This window comes from Orbicella faveolata, unplaced genomic scaffold, assembly GCF_042242905.1.
Source record: "Orbicella faveolata isolate gen_17 unplaced genomic scaffold, um_ofav_v1 contig_14, whole genome shotgun sequence".
In the NCBI taxonomy this organism is placed as follows: domain Eukaryota; kingdom Metazoa; phylum Cnidaria; class Anthozoa; order Scleractinia; family Merulinidae; genus Orbicella; species Orbicella faveolata.
Genome location: NW_028301541.1, coordinates 15,173,140 through 15,185,775, shown reverse-complemented (window position 1 = coordinate 15,185,775; position 12,636 = coordinate 15,173,140). Strand labels below are relative to the sequence as shown.

General features: G+C 38.6%; 1 protein-coding gene across 2 annotated transcripts in view; it reads left to right on the top strand.

Annotated features, from left to right (window-relative positions):
• The window catches only part of LOC110066278 (uncharacterized), a 97,662-nt gene extending 87,766 nt beyond the window's left edge, over nucleotides 1-9,896 (top strand). For both annotated transcript variants that reach the window (XM_089287545.1, XM_089287544.1), the window contains 6 exons: nucleotides 85-198; nucleotides 5,335-5,460; nucleotides 5,844-5,944; nucleotides 6,450-6,508; nucleotides 6,852-7,006; nucleotides 7,870-9,896. In XM_089287545.1, coding sequence (XP_089143671.1) covers nucleotides 85-198; nucleotides 5,335-5,460; nucleotides 5,844-5,944; nucleotides 6,450-6,508; nucleotides 6,852-7,006; nucleotides 7,870-8,216 — 902 coding nt within the window. In that variant the 3' untranslated portion in view covers nucleotides 8,217-9,896. The remainder of the gene's footprint in view (nucleotides 1-84; nucleotides 199-5,334; nucleotides 5,461-5,843; nucleotides 5,945-6,449; nucleotides 6,509-6,851; nucleotides 7,007-7,869) is intronic.
• Nucleotides 9,897-12,636: the final 2,740 nt, after the last annotated feature.

The window sequence follows — 12,636 nt, the reverse complement described above, 5'->3', positions numbered from 1 at the left end:
TCTGGTTCACTCTTTCATGCCCGCTAAGCACCAATCTGTCTTTTAAATTGACTACATTTATTTTGTACTGTCTTAACATTTAAGATATTGACGATTGCGTCTCCAATAAATGTGCAAATGGATCAACCTGTTTGGATGGTGTCAATCAATATACCTGCGTGTGTCAAGAGGGATTTACAGGGCAATTCTGTGAAAATGGTAACATTTGATTTCATAATACTATATTCATTGTGCAATTCATTCTAAATAGAATATTTGACTGACAAGGCAGTCATTACTGTCGTCCATTAACATCTAAATTTTCTACTCAAGTAAACGGTAATACCGACTTACGATTGATGATATGAGTAATGATTTAATTGACTCCCAACATTACAAAGACGGGAAAAACTGCAAAGGTAAACTTTACGCTGAGGTAAAGTTTACTACCATCTAACAATAAACGGCATGCAATGCATGCAGAAGCGATGACGTGTACGTGGTATTTCTAAACTTGTTTTAAGAAAATTGGAACATAAATAGACAGGCAGATGGTTAAGCTTAATTAAAAGTAAAAGTAAAATACAACCTGTGTGGGAAGTAGCTGTATTGTAAGTAGCTTTGCGTAGCTGGGTTTTGAGAGTCCAAGCTTACTTGTTCCCTTTGTTCAATTGTTCCTCTTTGGACTGAATAATGCAATTCACCTTTTTCCCTTTTGTTTACTTTTCGAAATGAGCGGCAGTGAGACTTAAAAGTTTTTATGAAATAAAACAATGTAGAATATTGTGATAGATGTCCCCAGGAGAAATCCAGTGGCGGATCCAGACTTTCACCAATACAGTTTATTTCACGTTTCACAGATAAGTTCAGATATTTCAGTGCTGCCTCATGCACTGCTCTGACAGTGCTCATTCAATTGAATTCACCTTAAGACAGCAAAAAGTCCGAGTTAAACAGCGCTCACCAATACGTAAATTTATTGTCGACCCTTGACCTATCGCGTGTGCAACTTGCTTGTAGATCTAAAGTTGTATGTATAGGTGATGTGTTTGTATCATCAGTTTGCCGTTAAGAGCAAATTTATCCGATATTGCATAAAGCACAATCCACAATAAAAATCTTCTTTTAAATGCTGAAATTAAAGACACTCCGCGGATCCTACAAACTGCAAAAGACAGCCGCAAAGGATAAGTTCCTAGTTCCCCGAAACCAAAGATGGCGAATAAACTCTTTCTGCTGATCCTAGAAACTTGCATCTCTCCGGATAAAGTGAAACGTGTTGTTTAAAGTACATCAACAACATACGCAAACTTGAAAACAACAAACAGTATTTTGAGGGTACCCAATAGGTTTGGCGGGATGCGGGATTTGGCTTTTTTCGCCGGGATTTGAGCTGAAAACAAGGATGGGAAGCGGGAATTACAATTACGAGCGGGAGCGGGATTTTGTCTTTTTATGGGGTTGGGATGTGGGATTCGCAAGGGGAACAGAGCGGGATACGGGATTTCAATTCTCACGGGACCTCATAAGTAACCAGCGCAAAAACCGCAAGCTGGCAGGAACGAACCTTTCATGCGTATAGGTGTGTCAGGTTTTTAAGTAATGAATAGCAACGGCTCTGGACCCTGTCACATTCTGTCAAAGGTAACCATTATCGCTAGAGTACATTAGTATCATGAGATTGTATGACACCTTTGAGTCCTATTGCGATCATTTGTGCTGGCCTCTGAAGTCAATGACATCTGTCCATTTCCGACATTTTCAAAGCTTGTGTCTGTAATCTTGACCCCCTGATCCTTTCTAATTTTCCTAGTCTTTCGACCTTTTCCAAAGCGCTTGGCTTGTTTTGGCTTGATGTGCGAGCGAGAATGACTCCATTCGGAAAGAAAAGTTCCGAGCACAGATTTCGAGGAAAGTGAAGACCCTGAAAGCTTTGAAAGAAACTGTCAAGGGAGTTTACAGGCCATCTCTTGAATGTGGGAATGAACAATCTTTTTCTTTCACTGATACGTGGACAAAAGAAAACAAAACAGTAAACGGTTTGCAGAAAGAAACGTTAGAATCATTAATTTGTGCTGACTTATCTGGTACCCATTGAATCTTTTTGTGATCTTTTATGCGATATCTATTTTTAAAAAGTTTCTCTGTTAATTATTAAGTTAATTATTAATTAAGAAAGTGATAATTAACGAAGAAACGTCTTTGAAAAGTGGGCGGGATCGGGATTTCCAGGCAAAAAAAGGCGGGATGGCGGGATTAACAGGTAAAAATGGGCGGGAAAGCGGGATCTGAAAGCCCCATTTTGGACCCTCCATTTTCACCGTTTCTCACTGAAATCAACACCTTATCTTGAAATAACAGACATTTGGCAACGCTAATTACCTCACCAGAAATTAACTTGTTGTTTTAACCTTATACCTGTTTCTAATGAACCATCCTATTGAATTACCACTGACAAAACCATTATCTATTGTTTAATCACAACCACTCTTTCGTTGAGAGAATATTTAAAATACCGCGTTTGCAAAACTTGACAAAAAACTAAAAACTGCAAATAAATTGGAACTTGAATTCATTATCACTACTGTAAACCTTCTCTTTTACTACAAAAATAACCTGCTTTCCATTGTGAATGGAAGTTTTCAGCTAAAAATCCTGTGGCTAAATCACGTCTTCTAGACTCTTCTGGTTGTTTTTCACAAACCAAACCTAATTTGTGCTCTTATCGTGCGTGGCAGTTATAAGCTGTTTTCATTACAGCAAAGGATTACTTCTTCAGCGAATTACTCTTTTTAAAGTTGAAAGATACATGGCATTGCCTCCAGGTAAAATATAGACAATAGCATAAACCAGAGCTTCCCTCTCATATGATTTGAGTATTCTTTGCCTTTCATGTAAATGTTCTGTAACCCAGCGGCTGCTCTGTTTTCCATTAAAGAGACCATAATCTAAGCTACATTAACCAACTCTGATCAAAGCAAAACCTTCAGCTAGCTCACCTTTTCATTACACTATTCCCCATTGCTTCCTGCTATCTCAACTGGTTTCAAATATAAATGTTGTGTGACCCAACTGCCGCTGTGTTTCTACTTAAGACACCATAATGCAAGCTATATCAACCAATTCTAATGAAGAAAAAAACTTCAACTAGCTCACCTTTTCGTTACGTACACTATTCTCCATTATTTTCTGCTATCTCAACTGCTTTCACAGCGAGCTTCTTCAATGCTTTTCTTCAATTCTAGTTCAATTTCACAAATATTTCAGCCCACAAATATGTTTAGTTCAGCGCTAAACAAAGCTCACCAATACGTAAATTTAATGTGGAACCCTGACCTATCGCGTCTCCCACACACACAAGTTCAGTTCAGATATTTCAGTGCTCATACAATGCTTACACAGTGCTTATTTACTACCTCCCAGACTGTATTTCCCTTCCACAGAGCGGCGAATCGTGCGCGACATAAGCGCAGCGCGACAAAAGCTCTACGCTGTCCATCCAAAAGAAGGCGATGCGTGCCAACATATAATTAAAGCCGAAGAGAAACAGTTCGCGTTCACAGTTTTCTGCCTGTTGTTTGAAAGTCGTTCAATGGTGACGGAAAGTTTGATTCCCAATCATATCCAATCACAAAAAAAGCTATACAGCAAGTGTTGACTGATCAACGGGGAAAAAAACAGAATCTGGCATTTTAGCCGCGCGCGGTTCATGGTTTACCCGTGGTTTTGTTGTTTGTTTTTTTTTTTAGATTTGTCGGCGACCAAACCCAAGCTTCCACTCGGCCAAATTTTGAGTCGCGCAACCTGTGATGTTTACTGGCCAAAAGCTGTTTAAACATTAAAAAAATTAACTTTATTCGCGGGAAAAAAATTAAAAACCCAGCGCTCGTCAAAAATTATATTTTTTCACCAGAAATTTAGCTCGGAACATATAGATATTTATATTCGTTTGAATCGTCGATGAAATGACCTTTTCCGGATATTTTTTCCTTCGGGGTCAACAAAATCCTCCGTTTACAAAATCACGCCGAACCCACACGTTGCCAAAAAATCTCTTCAAAACGCTGACTTCGAAGCGATATATCACTTAAGCGTTAATGGCTACCACACATCGGCAGACGGCAAATCTATTTCTTAACAATCCAGCTTTATCGTGTTAAAATTTCAGCGAAATCGAACAAAACCAGAATTAATTAGAAGGTTTTTGTGACCTCACTCCCCAGACTTGAGCTAAAAAGGAAGCCACGGTCGCCCATAGCAACCGAAAAACACGAACATAACAAAGGCGACGTTTCGGCCAAAAAACTCCAGAATTATCGCCTGAGAGGTTAAACTTGAATGGGAACATCTTTTTCGAACTTTTCTCAACTGATGTAGACGAAAGACTGGCCTCGGCGGGCTACAAAAAAGACAAGCCGATAATATTTCATCTCGCGGCTTTCGGCACGAAAACGAAAATACAGCTTACTTCTGGATAAATTCAGCCTTAGAAGCCAGCAACTGGTCCCAAATTACTTTCTGTATCCTTACAAATGGCCTGACTTCCATCTCCCAAAGATTTTGCCCCAATTCTGAGCAAATAAACATTTTGCCGACGGCGACCGCCATTACGGTGGCTTGCATACTAAATTAGCTTACTTGACAAAATTCTCCCGAGGGAGGGATACAACGAAAAGAGCTGAAAAATGGCCTGTAGTTGGCTAATGATGAGATCATCCCACTGTCCAAATTTGGTGAGAATCGAAAGTAACACCAATTTTCTGTCACGTTTTCAATCTGTGGCCACTAGAGTGACCAAAATCGATACATCGGTCGGGATAGAGTTTTATTATTAAATTATATGACTTGTGTGACTACTTTGCTAGCCCTTTACTGGTGGAAAACACCAATTAAATTTAATCATGACTTTTAAGAAAGAAAGCTGTTGTTAATAGTGTTATTATCGTGTCGTTCATATCGTTCATGCCCATACATATCCCGAAGAAAGTTCTAGATTAAGACCATTACGTCATCGGAGACTTGTCAACGGCTACCAATGATGGTGCAATAATACAGTTTGTGTTGATCAAGTAATGTGATGTCTACAGTAAGAAAAGAATCATCAATGACTGCTTTGGAATGTGCACTGCGTTCCGACGGTAGTGCTAAGCAAACAGTTAAATTTTAAAAGCGCGGTTATAAGATCTAGCAGATCTTCTTGTTTACGAAAGATTTCGCAAGTAAATATCTCAGTCCCTCTTTCGTATTTCCCCGGGTAGGATCTGATCGCAGATTAGGTGCAAGCCAGTTAATGAAATGTGAAGACTCAAATACCGGTTTGCCAGACAATATTTTTTTCTTCCATTTTAAACACAGAACTGACAGCGACAACGCCAACTTCTATAGAGAGTAGCAGCACAGAAATGCCATCCTCAGAGGGTACCTCAGGACCTTCGCCAATAAAGCCTATAACCGAAGATGTGAACGGTGAACGCAAGACGGGTGTGTAGTTGAAACCGTTGATCCTACTTTCCAGTGTTAGTATAAATGTACTAGCGTTCTATCACGAATTTCGCTCTGTTATTGGCTACCCTAGTCGCTATCTATTCTGTTGTAGATAGTGAGTAGTGGGTTTCAACATAATGGCGACCTCTTCTTCGCGTTGTCGAAGTGTCTGCGAGGAGGAAATAGATAATTTATTTGTTTAGTTTTGAACGACTAGAAGATTTATTTTAAAACAATTAGATTATTCGCTCTCGATTTCTATGCGTGATAGAAATCTCTAGCTCATAAGCTAATTGACAAAGAAAACCATATCGTTAAATCACCAAAAAGGCAATTTTTTTGTTATTTAATTTTAACTATGTTTAATATATTTGCTTTAGATTTTACTCTCGAAATTCGTATCTCCGAAGAATGGGACGATCGATTAGGTGACACAAGCAGTAAGAAATTTAAAGAACTGGCAAACCGGATGCAGCAACAGGTATGTTGAAAAATTAATGTATTAGTTGTTGCCCTGAAGACGATATAGCGTTGCTTTAAGTTCATAAATTTTGTCGCAGGTGTGGGCAAAGGAGTATCGTGGTGTTTAAAACTATTAACCTTTGATCAATCATAACCGTCATTTTTTTACAATATATAAAAAATAAATAAATAAATAAATAAATAATGAAATAATGAAATAAATAAATAACGGGAAACAGCACCGACCTTCGCATTTCCATGTCAAAGGTATTTTGATGACTATACTTTTTCTTTAAAATTTTGATTTTTTTCCTCTTTTAAAGAGTGAAAATAGCTATATTGGTATAACATTTATATCTTTGCAACATCATGGCTCTCATTTTTCATAACTGTAGATCATTTCTAGGCAATTTGGTTGCTCTTTAGAGGCGTTGGAAAAATGGAAACGGTAACATGGTGGACCCTAGCTGCATCAGGCGAGATAACATTAAGAAAACATATGTGTATCAAATTCTTTATTACAGATTCGGAAGGCTTACTCTGGAGGCCCTGAACTGAAAGAAGTTAAGATAATTTCTATGAGGTAACAGATCTCCTTTTTGAGTATTATAACATGCAATAACCGCCGTATTTATAGTTTGACATTTATACTATCATATACTGTCAACTGTTTTATATCCAGTTCTTTCTTGGTATGAATGAATGAACGAACGAACGAAAGAGAGAGTGGGAAAGTAAGTAAGTGAGCGAGTGAGCGAGTGAGTGGGTGGGTGGGTGGGTGGGTGGGTGAATGAATGAACCTCAAGGACTTCAAGAACTAACACCATGGACCTACCTAAAAAAGACACTTGGTCCTGCTTCAAATTCAACCACTCAAAAATGCCTATTATCTTACATCGGCTTGTTTGTTTTTATTTCTTTTTTAGAAAGGGCAGTATAATCGCAGTATTTCAACTGACATTTAAAGTAAAAGTTACTGCAGAAGTGGCCTTAAATCCACTGAAAGAAGAAACAGCCGATGGTAGACTAGGAAGTTTGAAAGTAGACCCAGGCTCTCTCAAGGAAACTGACGCCAAGAAAGGTGAGATGTTACACGTGTTCTTTTGTGTCCTCTGTGTTACCGGAGGCCATATTGGAGGACTGACGTAACCAAATAACTGAGGCAATGCAAACTGCCCTCAAATTACGCATGAAATGAAATAACATAGATCCTGCAGTCAAAATAAATTGCAGATACATCTGTTTTATATTTCACCGTAAATATTAAAGATCGAAGATTTCCTTGCACAAGCAAATTTAAACATGGAAAAAATGACAACAGAGCATTGCAAATTAGTGGTCCAATTTAATGTGAGATGTAATCGTCAAATCCTGCTGTGCTGCCTACCTTTGAAACGTTTGCAAAGCAAACGCTGTGTAAACCTATCGGTGTCCTCTTAAACGTAATAGGCAACTATCTAAAGGCCACGTGATCACACACAGTTTCGCATGCAGAGTAACGCTTCTTTTCGCATTACTCCCAGTATCAGAAACACTTTTTCATTGGTACACTTATCAGCTTAAACTACAAGACTACTTAGCTGTAAGAGATTCGTAGAAGCCATGCCACTCACACCACAGAAAAATAAGATACATTTTCCATTTTCTAGGTACGCTAAAACATATACCAAGTCACATTCTTTCCATATAAAACCCTTTTGTTGTCGTTTCGGTTGTTGACAATAATGTAAACTGTTATTATGTAATGCAATTTCTATTTGCTTTTTCATTACTTATGGTTTTCGGCACTGTGAGTACCGAAGTTATCTGCATCGTCGTTGCTGATAGCTAACATCGTTAAGCAACTCTCATATAGCCTTAATTTTGTTATCCGCACACACCTATCCACCTTCTATGACTAAACAAGTTCCATAATTTACATTCTTCGCTGATCCTTATTTGCAGCTGACGATGATGATGATGATAGAGATGAGAAACCTAGTATCAACAAGCCAGTCATTATTGGTGCTTCTATTGGTGGTTTCGTAGTTGTTGCCGTTCTCATGATTGGTCTCTACGTCTCCTGCAAACGTATTCGACTATCTCACGGCAGCGTTGGCGATGGAGATGGAATGCCTAACGATGACTATTGCGAGAAATACGAACTGAAACCGACAGAAGATGAAAAAGGAAACGTTCTGTGGATGGAAGAGAATGGATTCAACAACGAAGGAGCGGAATACACCAGGCTTTCATTCCTTCAAACATATGCGTTCATAATACATACAACAGTACTTCATGATCTTTCTTAACTAAACGTTACACGCTCACGGGTAACTCACTGGTGTTGTTTGTTGTTAGCGATTTTTGCTTTGTTTTGTGATAAAGAGGTCATGCCCATAGATTCTGTCCATCGTTGTATTCTACAACTTAAATGATTTTCCTCCTCTTTCTCAAAATGCATGTGGTTGCTCCTGTACCTCCGGTGTTCTTGTGAAGATACCCGTTTAACCTGAGGTAGTTAGTCACAAATTAAGCATTTCGTTTTATTTTTGCTTTTATTTAATATGTATTTTGTGTAATAATAATAATAATAATAATTATTATTATTATTATTATTTTCTTGTTTGTTTATCTCACTCCATTGACTGTGTTTTAGCGTATCATTCCCTATACCTCTTACCAGTGTTATCAGTTAAATAGATCATACTAAAACCAATTCCTTTTTTTTTTTCGATGTTGAGAAAGTAAATGTGTACTGTTTGCTGTTTGGGACAAAGAGATAACGATAAGGGAAGTTGAACCGGAAACGGAATATGGAACACGACTTTACCTTTCTGAAATTCTTTATGTGTTCTTTTCTTTGATTAACGACTTTGAAAAGTAATTGTTTCCAGACGCATTTTCTCGGCCTTCAGCACTTAACACCAGTGCAAGGGACTTGCTCTCTGCAGGTATGAGATCCTGGTAGAGTCAACAATGTGGAAGGCTGCTTTCGTCTGACGCTAGCTTTTGTATAGATGTAAAGGCGAATATAGTTAGTTTTGAAAGATAAGCATAGTGTTATTAACCATAAATTACAGGAACAGTTAGATTCCTCGTTAGATTAACTGTCCAGGAACCTTGCAAAATAGAGAGAAAAGAAAAGAGAATATAATACAAAAAAAGACATTTGCATAGATCACAGTATCGAGTAAACATAAATCATCAATGTGTATTTTTATTTTTAATCCTGGTTAGCAAACTGGCCAGATTAGAGATTAGAATGGTAACTACCCAAAGCAAGGTTCACCTGAAATATTTTGCAAATGTTTCTGAAACTCTTGCTTTTTTTTATCTTATGATGGTGATGACGATTTTTATTTTTAATTATTTGTTTTAAGTCCCACGGGCTTAGTTTGTTATTATTCGATTTCGTTACTCCTCATTTTGAAGAGATGTTATTTCATTGTCTTGTTTATAACCTTAGGTAAGATAGCATTGTTGTTCTTTAAAGGCGGATTTAGACGGTATGACATTTGTTTGCGACTTTCGCATACAACCTCTGAATCGCGCGCTGCTCATGCCTTGCAAAACCTCATCCAAAACTGATGCCTATGCCGGCCTTACCATTGTCGCATGGTTTTGAAACAATTTTGAAAATCCCACGATATTTAACAAACCATGCGTGGTAAGTTGTAGGTTCAATTTTCACAACACAATTTCTGTCATGGGCTTCTCGCAGGCTTAACTTGTCGAATACACTAAAGTAATACCGCCTAAACCGGCCTTCAAAGAATAGAACTGAAGCCAAACATAATCAACAGAAATAGCACTGTGGTAATTATGCGATCTGAGGCCCACAGCTTGGCTCTATCCGTAATGTGTTAAGTATTCAGGGTTTGCGTTGTAACACCGTTATAAATTACTACATCTGATTTAGCCATTATAATTTTACCTCGCCTTTTTTTTAGACTGCTGTGTTTGCTGAATAAAATAGCCTTTTCATGATACGGAAATTGTCTTTTATTGCAGTGTACTCGGGGGACTTACATTTCCTAAATGTTTAGATATAGCAGCTTGCCTGTCCATTTGTAGACTTAGCGGTATATTGCAAGATAATCCCCTAAAGGACCTAGCCCATCCACTGTTGAGCCCTCAAACTATCCAATAATATGGCTGTTGAGTGTTCCTCCCCCCTGCTCCTGAAGCAATATCGCATATGCACCCCTCAGAACCATGAAAACACAACTGGAAAACAAAGAAATAGCCAAAAACCAAAACAAAACAAAAACAAGCCAAAAAAATAGGAAAAAGTCGTGAAATATTTTGTTTTTGATTGTCTTTTAATGTATTCAAGTAAAACAGGCAAGCAATCTAGAGCACTGCACCGGTAACGCAGGGGTCGCGGCTTCGACTCCCGTACAAACCTGAATTCAAGTCATTGTTCGTAACTGCGACGATCACTCACGTCTTCATTATATAGCTACCATTAAACCGTTAGTCATGGATTTACAGAATGTTTGCATGTTATTACGCTGAATCTGAATGCAACATATTTCAACAAAATGATTTAATCTTCTTACGAAATATGCATTTTTTGGCGATGTTATTGTTGTGTGACAGAGCTCTGCCTGCTCATTTTAACCCAACTTCACCAAATCGTCGTGTAGAGTCACACCACTCCTCAGAAAAAAAAATCTATACCAACCATTTTCAGCTATGCTTCTGCTACTGTTTACCATTGTAAATGCAATCTAGTGCACGAGAGGGAAATTTATCGAGGGAATTACATGGGCTGTTATGGTGTAGAACTGACAGGAGGAATTGCTACCGGACAGACTCTGGATGCCCTAGCTGATACGGTCACACTGAAACTTTTACTCCCTAAGAAAATTCCATAAATGACTGGTTTTCTTTCCCTAAGTTTTTTTGCATTTGAAATTGTTCACTAACATATAAAATCTGAACGTGACATGCGCGTATCAAATAGAGAATTGTTTTGATGTTGAATTGAGAAGCTGTTCTCGTTTACCTGGCTACGTGAAAACGTTTACTCTGTTTGTGTGTGTGCGAGTGCTTTTGGCTTGGTATTTTTCATATGAAAGAGGTTGACCTCGGACCGGTGTTTCTTGGTTTCTGGAATTTTGTAAGGTGTCTTCAACAGAAAAAAACGTTGTTGGTGGTTAGTATACTGTTTTGACACTCCATACTTGGCGGGAGAATGGTGCCTTCTTTTTATTCATTCTTTAGTTATTTAAACATATGGAGGTATAAACTGTTCTTGAATCAATTTCCGCTCAATGCTGTTGATATAGAATGTGACGTTGCGTCATATTCTATATGGAAAGAATGATATGTACAACTTGCTTCCATTGCGCTGTGCAATTCATGTCGATTTTCCTACAGTAACTTTATTTTGAACTGTCTACAGGAACAAAGGAGCCGTGTCCAAGAGGTGAGTCTGGCTTAGTTCCAGAGTGTAAAGATGGGTTGTACAGCTCTATTGTTTCGTATCTATTCGTGTTTCGTCACATCGGGCTGTCTATCTGCCTGTCAGTCTATCTATCGATCAATCCACTTACCCATGATCGACTGAGGTATTGACCTTCTCTTAGGGAAGATCGCTAGAGTGAGGGATTTTTGTTTTGCTTTTTGTTTTTATTGACGACCGATTCTGCGTCGTTCTCTCGTTCTCTTCAGTTTCCCTTCCAGTTGTTGAGTGATTGATGGTCGATGAGGAAGTTTGTTTTTTAAGGTTGAAAATATTTGTATGCTTTGTTAGAAAGTTGAATATCGCTTTTTAGTGGTGAAACAATCGGAATCGGTGACTGCTAGCTGGGTTAGGTGATAGTTAAATAGTCATTCTCCCAAGGTTTTTATTGGAAGTTTTCTATTCCTTTGTTGGTCGCGATAGACATGTACGTTTAAGTCAGTTTCTGAATGTCAACAATCGATACGGTATAGAATTCTCCATGTTCCCACGGTCCGTAAACAGTTGATGGTCACGCTTTAATTAATTATTCAGCGCAGTACTTCAGTATAGTGAACCGCTGATGTGAGCAACACGAATACGTGGGCAAAATGGATCATGTATCTTTCAGTGTACCACGATCGATATATCGACCGATGCATCGTCGAGATATCCATCGTTACTCAATCGACATTCGACCGATACGCGACCGACATGTCGATCGACTGTCGACCGAGAGTCGACCGCTGGTCTACCGATACAGACCATCGACCGCCACTCGATGAAAAGCTACCGATACATTACTGACATTTCACCGTCATTTCACCGACACTTGATTGACGTTCTGTCGTTCGCCGTCCGATATATCGGCTCGCTCAATACGTAGTCCAGAAAGCTGGGTTGAATGGATCGCGTTCGGTGTTTGCCACAGGTTCGTTGGAAATAAATACTGGACGTTCATCTGCAAACGTTAAGTACTGGAATTTCTTTGAAATGTCAAGAGAAGTAATCTTCAGAGGAAGTAGTTATCACTTCTGAACTGTTTGCAAATACGTCGTCTAAGATAACGCCAAAAAAAGATAAAGTGGAGTAAGATTTCTGCAGATAAGTTCGGGGAGGGGGATACTCCCTATAGTGGACTATATGGAGAGGCTCCGCCCAAAAAGGGGACCTTTTTCAGATGAACAAAACATATCAATTATGTTTAACTGTACGAAAACAGAGACTTTTGCAGCTCATGACTTTATTTCTACTGGTCGTTCCTCCTGTTCGGGCGGATA